At 42.4% G+C, this 16,337-nt stretch overlaps 1 protein-coding gene across 2 annotated transcripts in view; it reads left to right on the plus strand.

Moving 5' to 3' along the window:
- Window positions 1-16,337, plus strand: part of LRIG1 (leucine rich repeats and immunoglobulin like domains 1) — a 117,960-nt gene that overhangs the window by 23,960 nt on the left and 77,663 nt on the right. For both annotated transcript variants that reach the window (XM_053598513.1, XM_053598514.1), the window contains exon 2: window positions 16,162-16,233. In XM_053598513.1, the coding sequence (XP_053454488.1) occupies window positions 16,162-16,233 (72 nt within the window). The remainder of the gene's footprint in view (window positions 1-16,161; window positions 16,234-16,337) is intronic.

The following is a 16,337-nucleotide window of genomic DNA, read 5'->3' on the forward strand; positions in this document are numbered from 1 at the left end:
GTGGGGCGCTGCCTTTTCATATCCCTGTAACTCCTGCCTACACACACCTGTTGAAATAACCACAGGTTGGCCATCCTACACATCTGCCCTTTTGGATTAACAAAGGGGTTAACTGTGGTTAACTAGTTGCCTTTTCAGGACCACCTGTGCCAACCTGAAATTAGTTGTATCTTAAAGACAAAACCAAAAATTGGACTCATCTTCATTTATTCCAAACTCCACATTAGCAACTTCCAGAAAGTCCTTTTGAAGGTGGGTTATAAAAGGTGTGGAGATGGCGGAGGTGATAGGATCTTCCTTGAGACATGCAGTAGTTAATGTGTAACCTCTTTAACAAGGCTTATGTGGACGTTTATGTGGCCTTGCCTCTATTATGGATTCATAAACCCACACTGCATATCAGGTGTTTGTAGTAAGTCCAGGGCTTTGCAGCTAACTCATATCCCCAAGGTTTAATTTCCTGTGGTTGAAACAACAACCAACAACTTGGTAATCCTCCTATCCTACAGCAGGTTGGAGACTCAAATAGTGGCTAGAGAAGGCTTTATGAGATGACCCCTCCCTTCTCCTGTCCCTAGCACACCTATGCATGATTGGAGGCTTCTTGTGGTTGCAGTGTCTCCTTAATGAGAGATTGTGAAGCTAAGTAAGATTGAGAAAGAAAGGTGGAGAAAATAAGGTTTGAAGGGAGAGGGAACTGGGCCCTCCTTTTTGGGGGGTGACTGAGCTGTAGATATATTTCTTCTCATATAGTAAGACATTGTGGTGCAGTGCCTGTAGCTCAGTGGGTAGGGCACCAGCCACATATACTGAGGCTTGCGGGTTCAAACCGGGCCCGGGCCGGCTAAAACAACAATGACAACTGCAACAACAACAACAAAAATAGCCAGGCATTGTGGCAGGCGCCTGTAGTCCAGCTACTTGGGAGGCTGAGGCAAGAGAATTGCTTAAGCCCAAGAGTTTGAGGTTGCTGTGAGCTGTGACACGATGGCATCTACCCAGGGCGACAGCTTGAGGCTCTGTCTCAAACAAACAAACAAACAAAAAAACCCAACAAGACATTGTGGTCTGAGGTCCAGGCAGCTTGCCTCTTGGATGTGGGTTATTTCAACCGTAAGTGCTGCTGCTTTATGCTTTGGCATCTTGAGGATTGTCCATTTGGAAGGGCTAGATTAGAAGTGGGGTAGCAAAATCCATCACAAACTAGGATCATTTTTGTCTTGCGTTTTTGCCTTACTAGAATTATCTAACTGTTCCATCTGAGATGCAAGGTAAACATAGGAGTTTGGATACTGCAGAATCCAAAGGCCAAACACCCCAGCTAGTGGTATGCCTGACTCAACAAATAATATTTTGAAGTGCTACCTGCCCCCAATCCCCAGTAGCAATAGGAGCCATCAGTTAAATAAACCAGCTGTTAGGAGCAAGAACAGGAGTTTTTGCACAGACAGCCTTTACATTTTCTTATTCTTGATGAACGTTACTTGGTTTGTGAATTATTAACTACAGTGTGTGTGAGGAAATACTGGTTGCTTAAGTATATTTTTATGTAAGAAAAAATAAAACTGACCACACCTTCAGCTGCTCCCATTTGGGGTTCAGGGATTGCCTGCTTTCACTCAGCAGGCACATTTAAGGCCAAGGTGGGTGTGTTGGCTTCTCGCAGACCTCATCGTGCACCCTGTATTGTAGCTCATCACTTGCTGTTGCAACTTTGCTTGGAAGGGAATGGAAGTGTTTTTCAGCCTGCTGGGATACATAGTATGATGATCCTCATCAGGCTGCATCAAGTGTCCAGAATCCTAGTTAGAGGTTTGGGAAGAATTTTGTATATGGATCAGAAAACGAGGTTAGGTGAATCATAGGAAGCTGGCATGAGATGTCTTGAGTCTGTCACTTGCCTGGCAACTTTGTAATAGGGTTTTGAGGCAGGTTCTTTCTTTAATTTGTCATCTTTCTCTGGTGCTTCCATTTCCACAGCAGTGTATTTCCCTGGAGGAAGCTAGTAGATTCCACTGAGGGAGCTATGGTGTGGCATCTGTTGGGGAAAGGGATTAAATTTAGGAGTTTGAGTGATGATGAGAGGCTTGGAGAAATCCATTTGTGAACTTGGTATACCTAACACAGCGATTTTCAGAGGTCCCAAGGACCTCTTAAAGTTGGTATTCTGACTTGCCTGTGAAGGAGAATCGTGATTAGGTCCCTGTTTGGAGGGTAGGGAGAGGCTAAGGAAGAAAGGGTGGAAAGAGGAAGGAGTTTGGGGGAATTGAAACTGGCCAAACTTGTGTAGGTCTTCCTTTGAGTTTCACATACCTTTGGGTATTGGTTGCTGGCTTGATCCTGCAGTGTGAATAAGTCACACTCTGAAATGCCTGGGCGTGATTCTTGGGGCTCTATTATGTTACTGCAAGGTCTAAGCTTTGCTCATTTCCAGTGCAGAAAACATACATGCCATGGGAGGGAAGGAGGCAGGTGCTGGTCTCCCTTCCCCACCTCTTCATTGTCCTCAGGTGCAATGCCATTTGATATGGGCAGTGCTGAAACACATAGGATGCTTTATTCTCAGGCTGCTGGGATTATTGCTGACATAGACCGTGAGTACTGAAGCCAGCCTCCTGTGTATAGAAATGGAAGAAAAGAAATTCAAGCTGTAAACGAATCTCTGTTTTGGGACTTTGTAATGGCAAATTATGTGAATGTGTGAATTGGAAAGGTGCCTGGTTTATACCATCATGAATACCCAGGCCTTAGATAAATATTGACACCAGCAGTGTGACAGACCTACCATTTATCTCATGCCCCTAGGAATAAAAGATCTTTTCTCAGGCGCTGGTGACCTTATAAACCATCCTGACGAGTTTGTGCAGGTGCTCTCTGCACTAGTTCTTCAGATTTGAGAGAGGGTGGTTTTCTCATTGTGCTTGTGCAAGCTTAAACCTAACAGAATCTAAACCTGCTCTGGTTTATTGATCACAGTTGACTTTGCTGCAAGTAAATGTAGTTGCCAGCACGGTTTTGCAGAGTCATGCTTGTGTGGCCATGTGAACTGGACCTGGTTAATTAGAGCACCTTGTATTTACTTTGACAGTATTTCAGGACTGAGTGTGGGGGAGAAAGGAGAGCCTTTTGGGGGGTGTTGGCTGAAGTACAGGTTGAGCCTGATGGCTGAGTGCCTCCCTTTTCCAGCAAACTGCCCCAGGCACACCTTGTCGGGTCTTCTGTGACTCCGGGCATGCAACAGAACCAGCCTAATTTTGTTAGTGTGAAGTATGCAGAAGCAATTTAGTCTCTCTTGTTTCGCCTCCTGCTAGGTGTTTGCCTGTTGGAGAGGAGACATGATGGAGTCACTTGATGTAGGCCACGCTGAGCAGAGACTTTAGCAGACTTGGGTTTGATCACATCTTTATAGAGGAGTGACTGGGAGAGCCTGGGAGGTGTTGTGTTCATCACATAGCAAAGTGTTAGGCAGAACAGTCCCAGCTGTTTATGGGGTGGCTGCCTCAGTGTAGCTGATCTTGGAGAGGTCTGGATTTGGTGTGACCAGTGGGCTTGGGTTTCCTGCTCAGATGTGAAGATGCCCTGTGGTTTGAGGATTCTTATCTCTCTCTCTAGTGCCTATAATTGAGACTCCAAAAAGAGTCACCTGTGATTGACATTTGGTTGGGCTTTTAATCACCTTTGCCGGTGATGTGCTTTAAAAATGTATGTACCAGTATTCATTATTTGGTTGAGGTATAGCTTAGTGAGTTGAATTTACTACTATGATCCATCCTTTAAGTACATCCTTTGTGAGTAAATGACCTGGAAGTGCAGACTTGGTGGGGCTAGTGGTGGAGGGTGATGCCCTGGGCTTCACAGAGTGTGGATGGACCATGTAGAAGAGGAGAGGCATCTTTTTTTTTTTTTAGAAGTATTAGCAAAGGATTAAAAAAATGAAGCAACAAAAGTGTGTTATGGCTCAGTCATTTCACAGCCAGTTTTTCATTTGATGTAGTAAAATTTTATTTATTTATTTTTCGAGACAGAGTCTCATTCTGTTTTCCCAGGCTAGAGTGCTGTAGTGTCATAGCTCACAGCAACCTCAAACTCCTGGGTTCAAACAGTCCTCTTGCCTCAGCTCCCAGTAGTTGGACTACAGGTGTGCACCACCACGCCTGGCTAGTTTTTGTATTTTTTAGTAAATACGGGGTCTCACTCTTGTTCAGGCTGGTCTCAAACTCCTGAGCTCAAGGGATCTTACAGCCTCGGTCTCTCAGAGCACTAGGATTGTAGGCATGAGCCACGGTGCCTGGCCTGATACAGTAAAATTTTAATATATTGAAGAATGAGGGTAAAATGCATCATCTGTTCCTCTGTGCTTACAATTTCAGTGAAAAGCAAGTTCCACGCTGTAACAGCACAAAGTAGTCTGTGTACACTGCTTGCTAAAGAGCTCTGTGGTTGTTGAACCTTGACTTTAGATTTTCTCAGTCATTTCAACAACCAGAATCAGAGAAATCATTACTGCCTGGGTGCCTCTAAAGCAGGGAAAATGATGAAGTAGATGGTCTTTTAAGTTTAGAGTGTTTCATGACGTCTTAGTATTATTGAAAGAAAAACTTTGTCTTTTGGCTTCAGCTAAGCGTTTCATGACACACATAAACTTTAAAAAGCCCAATGGAAAGATGGATGGAACAAGATCCCGAGTTGAAAGTCAGCAACTTAGCTGTTGGCCAGGCAGCTGACCTTTTAAAATTGTGTGTTTTCTTTAAACTACTTAGCTAGAAATACTCGCGTGCCTCCCTGTAATACGGCGGGATGTATTCTTGGTTATAATTTCAGTTTTCTAATTTGGCTGATTTAATACCAGGGATCTGCTGTCTGCATATGAGTGATCTTTATATTTTTAAGTTTTGAGGTAGCCAGGACAGGAAGGGAGGATAAACCTAGAAAATAATATTTGAAGAAACCTTGCACATAATCCGTTTAAAATCAAAGCGTCGTGGAAATGAAAAGTACTCATGGATTTTTATGTTAGCTTTATAGATTTTGGATGCTTGGGCTTTGCATAGGCACAAAGAGACATCACAGAGTCGGTCATAAGTGAGCTGTGGGTGTGATAGCTGTTGAAAAATAAAGGACATGTAAGTTCCTGTGGAAGCTTATAGAAGATGCAAGTGCATACCCCCAGGAACTTCTAGCTTCCCAGGAAAGGTTTTCCTTATACATAGCTTGAGGCTAGGAAGATAGCTACACCCATTTATGTCATTTTTTCCCTTAAATTTTTTTGTGTATGGGTAAGGGAGGAAAGAGATCCTGATAACACTGAGGTACGCCATTGTTTGTACAGATGTATTTGTTTAAAATAAACCACTTTCATTTCCTTCTTCCTCCTTGTTGGGGGGACAAATAGGCAACTTATTGTACATTGCTCCTTTGTATTGTATCAGAAGAGTATTTGTCTAAAGTTGCCCTTCTGAATACTTTTTAACAAATACAACCCCCCCTGATCATTACATGCCCAGAAATGAGTCACCATTGAGTTTTATTTTTTATCTTTTGGCATGCATTTCTGTAACATGAGGTGCTTCTGCTAGGTTTTTATTGATTTGATGATGATATAGAGCAAATTGTTAAAAATAAGGGTTAAAAAGGCACAAAACGGCTTATTCCTTTCCTAGTTCTAGGAAAGTTCTAGATAAGAAGATTTAAAATGGTGAGTAATGGCTCAAATAGAAGAAAGGATTTTTTCCTTTTTTTACTTGTTTGTTTTGATATTTTAATCCGTGTCTTGCAGTTAGAGGAAGTAATACATTATTGGACGTTTCATTCTTGAATTAAGAGTCGTTGGTATAGAATTTCCTTATCCCTTTATCCCAGTGAAATAAATTTGGCCACTCTGTTTTTGTGACCAGGAGGACTTTTTTTGGGCTGTGTTAAAACAGTTATTTTCCTTTTTGATAGCAATGTTCTTCTCAGGGCCCTTAGATGTGTGAAATCAGTTAGCACTTTTTTTTTTTTTTTTTGGAGACAGAGTCTCAAGTTGTTGCCTTGGGTTGAGTGCTGTAGCATCACAGCTCACAGCAACTTCACACTCATGGGCTTAAGTGATTCTCTTGCCACAGCCTCCCAAGTAGCTAGGACTATAGGCACCTGCCACAAACGCTCTGTTATTTTTTTGTTGTTGTTGTGTTGTTGTTTAGCAGGTCCAGGCCAGGTTTGAATCCTCCAGCCTCAGTGTATGTGGCCGGGGCCCTAGCCACTGAGCTATGGGTGCTGCCCAATCAATTAGCATTTCAGTGTGTTAGAAAAAGAAACTGATCATCGCCTCACTTGTAGATGGTGATTGTGCCAAATTTTGCACACTCAAACTCTGTTGTATGCCACACACAGTCAAAGGAGTGTTCATAAGGTGTTGTTAGTTCGTGTGTTTCCTGTGGACACCCCAAATTACTGAATTTTAAAGCCACAGCACATTTTAAGAAGCACCCTGTGTTTTGCACTCCTGGTTCTGCAGGAAGCTAATCTCCTGAAAGTGGACATTTGTGGGGGCAAAGGAGTAAAGATAAAGGTGTCAGGAAAGGAAAATAATGATGTGTGACCAGAGGGGCATCGGTGGACTTTACCAAGCACTTGGCAAACCTAGGATTCCAAATTTATCTGCTAGATTAATGTGTTCTTTTTCTCAGCCTCACCCATCTCTCACTTCCTGTCCCTTTTGCCTGACTTGTTTTCACTGCTCCAGAAGCAAAAGTTTCAGTTTCCTGCCTCAGTAGAGCTTGGTTTTCATTTAGAAGACTTCCCCTCATTTTACTGGGAGAGCCTCTGCTCTCGGGGCGTGGCCTAGATGAGCACGCCTTCTTGCTATATCCCCTGTCCTCTCTGGAGCAGCCTGGGTCTCAGGCTGGGGGTGCCCTTTGGCTCTGAGGTCCCAGCCATCCTCTGTTCTGCAGAATGACTGGTCTCTGGAAGGCAAAGATTAAGTTGTGTTACTGTGTGGTGGGCAAGGGTGACGGGGCCTATTGTGCAGATGATGAGTTTGGAAAGTCCTGGTGAGTCTCAGGACTCTTGGAAAGGGTGAATTTGTGATTCCTTATGGGAGATGATGAAGTAGAGAACAGCCAATGCTGAGTGACCAGACTTCTGACCCCTACCCTGCCCTCCCCATTTCCAAGTCTCTGCAAAGCACTTCTCTAGTAGTCAAACCAAATGGTGACCACAGGCACCTCTCCCCTGCTGGGGTGGTCATGGTGATGTTCTCTTTGTGGCAGGTCTGCAGGAGGGTCAGGCCTGTGGCAGCAGCTATTCCCTACTCAAATTCCTTTTGCTTGTCAACGCCCCACCAACTGCAGAGCTGATGTGCTGGAGTGCCTCTTCTTAATTAAATTAAGTAGTCTTTAGAGGTTAATGATGCACAGACTATAATAATGAGAGACTATTATGGGAAATTTGTGGGCTTATCCCCAGTACTAACCTCCATCAAGCATGAGGCTGCTTAAATTTAAAAAAAAAAAAAAAATTAAATATACACATGTTATACCTAATTATTTTGCCTCTCTTTGGCCAAACTAAGGTGGAAAAACAGATCCTTGAATCTCCTGTTGTATAGAGTGGCATAGGAAACAAATGGTGACTGCTTTTAGTGATGGTAGAAAGCATTTTGGGCCTCTTGGTTATTTATTTATTTTAAATTTCAATACTGATTATGGCACTCTTCATTATTTGGTTCAGAATTTGAAGTAGATGAGCAGAGAGATATTCTGTTCCTAGGAGATCAACTTTAATGGCTCTATAGATTAATGTTCGTGAGGGGCCTGGCACTAGGGTTTGCTAAGATTTATATAACCCTTGACTTCACTGCTTCGTGGGCTATGGGTCTGGCAGCACGGGGCTACATTTTAGGACTTTGGCCTGAAACTGTTTTTATTGCCACTTTCCTTTCTAGGAGGTCTGACTTCTTGGCGTTTTGTTTGTTTTACTCCGCATCTGCCCTGCCTTATTGTACTTTTCTGGCCTCACTTCCTAGGACTCTTTCTACAAAAATGTGCTCTTTTTCTTCTCTTCTTCCAGGTTTAGCTGAGGTCTTGAATTTTCTGATAAACCTTTCTCATCACAACCGATCTTTCCTGCTGCAGATGCCATCTGGGCTCCATGTTATCTGTACAAGGATGACAGACCCAGATGCTCATGGGGGCCAGGCCCATACTGCCCATGAGTACAGAGGCCTGGGTGAGACCGTAAGGAGTGGTAAGCACTTGCGAAGTTGCTTATAGCTGATTGTTGCTGTCAGAAATACTGGACCAGTGGGCGGCACCTGTGGCTCAAAGGAGTAGGGCGCCAGAGATGGCGGGTTCAAACCCAGCCCCGGCCAAAAAAAAAGAAATACTGGACCAGTAATTATAGCTAAAACTTATATTTTTGGTGAAACATTCAAGTTTCTGCAAACACTCTTAAGACACCAGTAAGTTTCTCTACAACCCAGCTTTGGCCCAAGAACTATCAGTTGCCAACTACTGGTCTACCATAGCAGGATGCTTATGATGTGAGAGCTTTAGGCTGTGGTTATTTGGTCAGGAGTCTTTTTTTTTTTTAAATAGAGTCTTACTCTGTCACCCAGGTAAAGTGCAGTGGCATCATCATAGTTCACAGCAACCTCAAACTTCTGGACTCCTGTGATCTTCCTGCTTTAGCCTCCTGAGAAGCCGGGCCTCCAGGCACATGCCACAATGCCTAGCTAATTTTTTTGTTTTTAGTAGAGACAGGGTCTTGCTCTTGCTCAGGCTGGTCTTCTGAGCTCAAGCAATCCACCCACCTCGGCTTCCCAGAGTACTAGGATTATAGTCACAAGCCACTGCCCCTGCTGTGTGCCTGGCCAAGGTCAGGAATCTTACGTGACTTCTTCAGGTCACAGAGTAGATCTTATCCTAATTTGTTATCAGAATTTATCACAATGCAGTATGCATTGCAGACGAATACCCAATAGACATTTGTTGAATTTGACATTTGTTGAGTACTAGAGGAGAAAGACATAAACCTGTACTCAGATTAATCACAGGTTGAAGTAAGATGTGTGAATTAGTAAGGTCGGGAACGGGGCCGGGCAGAATGACTCTTTTCAGCATCGTAAGCATCAGAGTGCAGTGGCCCCTGCTCCTGAGTATAGTCAATTTTGAGGAGTAAAAATAGGCACTGACTTTGGTTCCTCCTAGGCTTATGTGTATAAGTATTACGTGTATATTATCTCTTTTTTTGAGCTACCTCATTTGTGTAGATGATGGTCTAACCAACATTCTCAAAAATTGAAATAACTGTGACTCGTTATTGACCTCGTGAAATACACTGACCAAGAGTTTATGAAATGAACTTGTATATTTTCGAGTGCTTTTTCATTTGATAATTTGCAGAAAGTGTTTCTTTGCCTAGTCTCATTTTAAGGAATACATGACTGTTTAGCTTACTGAAGAAGGATGGCACCATAGAATCTTCTCTTGAGTGAGACTCCTTGGTTAGGACACCAGAGGAATGATTTTAGTTCATGATGCAATTTTAGCATTCTTGATTTAAGCCTTTAATGTATATTATCAGATTGTTCAGGTGTGGGTTCCGGTTAACAGGAGAAAACGCCACAGAGGAAAAAAGATAAGAATATCTGATATTCTAGGATTTTTAAGAAATCTCTTATTTTCATAAAACAACATGGGAACACAATGTGGTGATTTCATTGGAACTTGATGTGTACTACATGTAATCCCTCAGAAAGTAAAAATGCAGCAGAAATAGCCTTAAAGGCTTAAAGGATTAAATAATTTTAACACATTGAATGTTCTTCCTCACTCGCACCTCTTGAAATCTTGAAAGAGCTAATCACTTTTTCCCAGTTAGTCCTAAGCAGACAATTCCCTTCCCAAACGGCAAATAGTACAAGTTCTGAGGCTGAGGAGGAGATTGATGACTCCTTCCAGCCCACAGTTCCCAGGCCAGGTCTAGGCACCCACTGGTGCTTAGGAGTTGGGTCCTTGGATTGCCTCATGCAGTTCTTTCCAGAAGTGTTATTCAGTTTAGCAAATATCTGAAAGCTTAAAATATGCAAAATACTGTGACGTTCAGGAGTCCAGACAGTGTTGAGTAATGGGAAATAGGCTAGCCTGCAAACCAAACTAAATATGAAAACTCATTCCTCAGGGAATGCTTGTCACAGATTCAGGACCAATTCCTTCCACTTTAAATTATTATTCTATTAATGTTGAAAAACAGAGCCATGTGCTGTGCCACTTTTCACAGCGAGAGGTTATGGTCAGTGGTCTATGAGCAGTGCTTGCTTTTGGGGATGAAGTGCTAATTACATTATCTAACGAAGTGGGGTTATTTCCGCATCACAGCTTACTCAAAAGTAAATGGAATGTTTTTATCCCTCAACTTCCAGGGAGTCAATGAATTATTGTTCGCCAGCTTTGAACAGCATGTGCCAAAGTCTGTAATATGTGGTTCTGGTGGTAATCCAGGAAGGTGCTGGTCAGATTATGGAAAGCCTATGCAATTATACTCAGAGGGCAGTTTTTATGAAGAGTGCCTTCCTGGTGACTTTGGTTTGCAGAAGCCCTGTCCCTTTTCCCTGTTGGGATAGTTCAGAACTGCGTGTGCCTAAAGGACTTGGGTTAATATCAGTATCCAACCCCCACCACATTTTTCAACAAAGTTCGTAAATTGTTAGGAAACTCAGATTTGTTTTTAAAATCCATGTTTCTTCTGTAGATGCCATTTCACTTGAAATATTTGTGGATTATTTCATTATCTGCACATATTTGTTGATCACTTAATGGAAATGCCCTCTGTCTGCCTTGTGCACTTTGGTAGCCACTTAGCCCCACATGACTGCTGAACTCTCAAAATAAGGTAGCATGACCAAGAGACTGCATTCTTAATTTTATGTAATTTTAATTTAGTTTCAATGTAATTGTCAAGTGCCACACGGCTAGTAGCAACAAAATTGGACAACACAGTTGGTGGGGATTTCTCAGCTATTGAAAGACTTTAGCTTTCTATATTCTTTGGGTCCCAGGTAGGAGATCTTGTCAGAAAACATGCTCCACTGGCAAGCAGACTGTTGTCTCATACTGTTAAAGAGTTTGCTTTCCAGACACGCCTGGATAAAACTTGAGCTGTTCTCTTCAGAGGTGCCTCTTGTGTGTTCTGCAAACAGTGGGCTGCACGGTCATCTTTCAGCAGATTAGCTAAAAGAATAACTATGGCTGGGCTCAATTGTTCCAAGATCTGCGCACCCTTTGTGCAAGAACAGGGAAAATTTGTGTTATGACAATGGCTGACAAAATGTTTAATGAAAGCTGCAATTGGTAGTAACTAAATTCCCTGAGGTTTCTTTCCTCTCTTCTTCGCTACTGAAAGGTACAGAAATGCTTTTGACAGCATCTGTCCTGCTGACAGATGAATTGTTTTGACAGGAGAATCTGAAACCTTCAACTGAAGATGTCAGGCCTGCTAAGGGGCGATCGTGTTCATAGAAATAAGTGAGATGTTTTAGATGTATGTGCCCATCAGCTGCCACCTGAAAGACCTCATTAGAGTTCTTGCTGATTAACCCTTAGATTGTTTTGGGGGTCTGAGATGAGAATTCACACCCCTTACTTGGGCCAACTAAGTGTATTTCCTTAATAGTTGAGAAATGAGTGTTGTGAGTAAGCATAGCAGGCAAGGGTTAACAGAAAACCCACTTTTTCTAAACATTTTTTAAAATTTTGGAAAAAAATACACCAATGTTCATAGCAGCATTATTCACTAGCCCAAAATAGAAACAATTCAAATGTCTGTCAACAGATAAATGTATACACAAAATGTAGTCTACACATACAATGGAACATTATTCACTTTAAAAAGAAATGAAATTCTGGGGCAGGCATGGTGTCTCATGCCTGTAATCCTAGCACTCTGAGAAGCTGAGGCAGGTGGATTGCCTGAGCTCAGGAATTCGAGCCCAGCCTGACCAAAGCGAGACCCCATCTCTACCAAAAATAGAAAAACTATCCAGGCATGGTGGCACATGGCCTATAGTCCCAGTTACTCAGGAGGCTGAGGTAAGAGGATTGCTTGAGCTGAAGAGCTGGAGGTTGCTGTGAGCTGTGACACCATGGCACTCTACCCAGGGGGACAGAGTGACACTCCATCTCAAAAAAAAAAAAAAATTCTGACATACATGACAGCGTGGATAAACTTGAAGACATTATGTTAAGTGAACTAAACCAGCCCCAGAAGCACAGATATTATATGCCTCTACTTGTGTGAGGTGTACCTAGAATAGCCAGATTCATAGAGGCAGAAGTACGAAGTGCCCCCAAAGTTGCCATACATAGGGAAAATGGGAAATTGTAGCCAAGTGTATGTACCTTTATTTACAAAAAATCTTTAATGTAATTTTGCAAAGAGGTGGCCAACATATAGAGAATAGTTTTTAAAATTTTGAAATGAATATTTTATAAATAAAGGTATGTTTAGCTACAATTTCCCATTTTCTCTCTGTATGGTGACTTTGGGGATGACTTTTGGGACACCCTATAGAATAGTGGTTGCCAGGGGCTGGGGCAGAGGGGAATAGGGAACCAGTGTTGATTGAGTATTGTTTGGGATACTGAGAAAGTTCTGGAGATGGATGATAGTAGTGGGTCATGATGTGAATGTACTTAATGCCACCACACACTATGCTTAAAAATGGTTAAAATAGTAATTTTTATGTTATGTATATTTTTTACCACATGCAAAGTATGGAGTTTGCCTAAAATGAGTCAACAAAAAAATGTCTCTGAGGATTTTATTTCATCCTGTATTCACCAGGGAGAATATAGTAAATATTTTCCTCATTTTCTGATAAAGCAGTTGATGAGCAGCAGGTCGTCCTGGGCTTCAGACTTAAAAGCTAGAACAGCTCTGTGTCTGCAGTAGAAGCTCTTCCAAGGGACGGGAGCTTCAATGGCTATTTTCTTTCTGTATTGCCAACAGGTGCTCTGGAAGGAGAGTTACCCTGACACTTGTTTGTTGATGGGTGGCTTTTCTAGCTCAATGAAACTCCATAAGTTAGTGCATCCAGTCTGACCCAGTGAAAGCTTTGTCTTTGTTGCTACTTTTTGGCCTGCCAATTTTAAGATACCACTTTGCTTCTTGACAGTAGAAGCTAACCATGGAAGACCCTTTTTTCAAGTAGTCTGATAAAAAAGCAGAATTTGTGACACTTCTGACATATGAATAAATTTTGTCTGCTTTTTAATGGAAAGACAACCCAAAAGGTGTTGTGACCTAAGATGGCTTTATTTGAAGTTGCTGAAGACACTTGCTGGGTGGGGATGGAAGGAAGTGATCTCATTTCAGATAGTTGGGCGGTGCCTGTGGCTCAAGGAGTAGGGTGCCGGTCCCATATGCCAAAGGTGGCGGGTTCAAACCCAGCCCCGGCCAAAAAAAAAAAAAAGAAATTACCTTGGGGCGGTGCCTGTGGCTCAAAAGAGTAGGGTGCCAGCCCCATATGCCAGAGGCGGCAGGTTCAAGCCCAGCCCCAGCCAAAAAAAAAAAGAAATTACCTCATTTCAGATAGTTGAAAACAGAGCCATCAGCAAATTGCGTAAGACACGGTAAGTCCTAGTTCCACCCCTGGCCACATGTGTAAGCCAGAAACAAGCTGTTCCCTTTGAACTTAATAGCCTCAAGAGTCAGTGGCCTAGATCAGAGGCGAAAAGTGGCAGTCCTCAGGCCAAATGTGGCCTGCAGATATGTTTTGTTTGGCTATTTCTGGTTACTGTTTTAGTTTTTTTTAAGAATTGAAAAGATTTTACATAAGAATTTAGATTTTTGGGCAGTGCCTGTGGCTCAGTGAGTAGGGTGTCCCATATACCGAGGGTGGCAGATTCGAACCCGGCCCCAGCCAAACTGCAACAAAAAAATAGCTGGGCGTTGTGGCAGGCGCCTTTACTCCCAGCTACTCCGGAGGCTGAGGCAACAGAATTACCTAAGCCCAAGAGCTGGAGGTTGCTGTGAGCTGTAACATCACGGTACTCTACCGAGGGTGACAAAGTGAGACTCTCTTAAAAAAAAAAAAAAGAATTTAGATTTTTAAGCTCCCTTGAGTGGTCTGAGAAGAGTGGTCTGTACTGGTCCTTGTTCCGGGAGATGAGGAACAAACGCCCCTTTTAGGTGGACGGGCAAACACTGCCCTGTTTCCCTGTTTGGGCCTCCTTCCTCCTGAGCCAGAGTCACCAGCCGCCATGCTGTCTTGCCCTTCCAGGCTCCTAGTATCCTTATATTCAGAAACCATATTTCCATTCTCCCTTTTAGGATAACCTGCCCCAACGTAGAAGGAAATTTTAGTCTTTCCAATTATTTTCTGAGGTGGGAGAATTGTCTCAAAATTTGTGGATTTTCTTCTCCAAGTTAAACTTGGAATTTCTGTGTACCTGTTAAAATAAATACCCCCAAGCATAGACAATACATAAGTTCACACTTGACTTCAGTATGTGGTTTTTAAAAAATTACTATCTTCAGTCTTTATGGTAACATGATCTCTGGACAAATTACTTTTAATCAGGCTCTGCCATGAACGCAGCTGTACCATTAAGCACAAGCATAGTTTGACTTTTATTAAGATGAATGTCTTTGAGTTCACAGTGAAATGGCTATCAGCTTAGGTTAGTATTGATTGAAATGTCTCTGGAGAAAACTTAAAAGATAGTTGCCACTTATGTGGCACTTTATGAGACAGACTTTAAACTATGATTAGTAGTACTGTTAATTGGCAGTAATGTCAGTGGACTTAACAGCTGGAGCATGTTAGCCTTTTTAACATACGCAAGGCTGGGTGGGCATTGGTGGCAGGGAGCAAGATTACAGTGCAAAGTAAGTTAGGGCCCATTTGGATTACATCTTTGTGTCTACTCCTCCTGAAAGATTAGGCTGGTCTAGGTTGAGATTGGTCAAAGAGCTGACCAAATATTGCCCAGCTTGCTCTTTGCTTTTAAGGACGTGGCTTGGTGGTGATGTAGGAGATGCTATCATCTTGGGAGACTGTTCACTAGAGGCTTTCCCTACCTGCGGTTAACACCAATGTGTATTTCCAACAACTGGTTCCTTTCTCTCGTGTGACTCTTACTCCCAATTTATTCATTGGTGGTAGGGATATTGTGTTCATAAATAGCTTTATGATTGAGTATCTTGGAGTGCTGACTTTCTAAATAGTCATTTGAGCTTTGACTGTATATTTGAGCAATTTTTAGTTTTAAATTCCTGTTTAGAGCAGGGTTTCTCTATTTCTGAACACAGGCAGTTCTTGAGTCACAAACATCCAACTTACATATGTACAACTGCACTTAGGAACGGAGACTGTTACAGACAATAGGTAAATGTACCTGTTCCAACTTAAATACAAATTCATTTTAAGAACAAACCTGCAGAACCTATCTTGTTCATAACCTGGGGACTGCCCATACTCATATTGATATCGAAGACTGTAATTCTCTGTTGTGGGGGGCTGCATTGTAAGATGTTCAACAAAATCCTTGGCTCTGACCCACCAGATACCAGTAACACCCCTTGCCTTCAGTCATGACAACCAAAGATATCTCTAGGCATTGTCAAATGTCGCCTGTAAGGCAGAATAATCGCTGATTGAGAACTGGTTAGATGATGAGGGTCACCTCTTCCCTTTCCCCTTTAATTTTACTACTGCTCAATGTTGATGCTTGAGCAAAACATTAATTTAAAATGACCTTGACGTAATAAATAACTAAATAAATACATACATAAATAAAATAACCTTGGGCTTGATAAGGTCAAAGCATTTGGACCAGGACCCTTTAATGTAGATTGAGGACTGGCTTACTTTACAGTTTTTCTAAAAGTGGTTAAGTAGTAAAATAGTATTGGTTCAAATCCATTTGGGTTTTGCCAACCTCTGGAGATGTGGATCTTCACAAGATTGCTGGGAGTGCCTTGTTTATGGATGCAGATGGGAAGGAGGTACATTGTGAATCCCAGTAACAATAGGTTACTTAAAATAATGCATGAGATGGGCAGTTACAAGGGGAAGTGGGTTTAGATTTTGTTGGTGGGGCAGTGGAGAAGAAGATTCCTGGATCTTGGGTGTGATGCCAAGTGCTGATTCTGTCTTTGTTTTTTTCCTCCCTTTACCAGAAACCTGAGCTACAACAAATTCTCTGAGATTGATCCTGCTGGTTTTGAGGATTTACCGAATCTACAGGAAGTGTGAGTGTTTCCCCCAGACCTTGGGGTTGGGGAGGTGGAGGCTGGCGTGCTTTCAGGAGAGTCCTCTCATATTGTCACATTGCTCGCTCCTCCGGATCAGCAGT

Source organism: Nycticebus coucang, chromosome 8, assembly GCF_027406575.1.
Source record: "Nycticebus coucang isolate mNycCou1 chromosome 8, mNycCou1.pri, whole genome shotgun sequence".
Classification (NCBI taxonomy): Eukaryota; Metazoa; Chordata; class Mammalia; order Primates; family Lorisidae; genus Nycticebus; species Nycticebus coucang.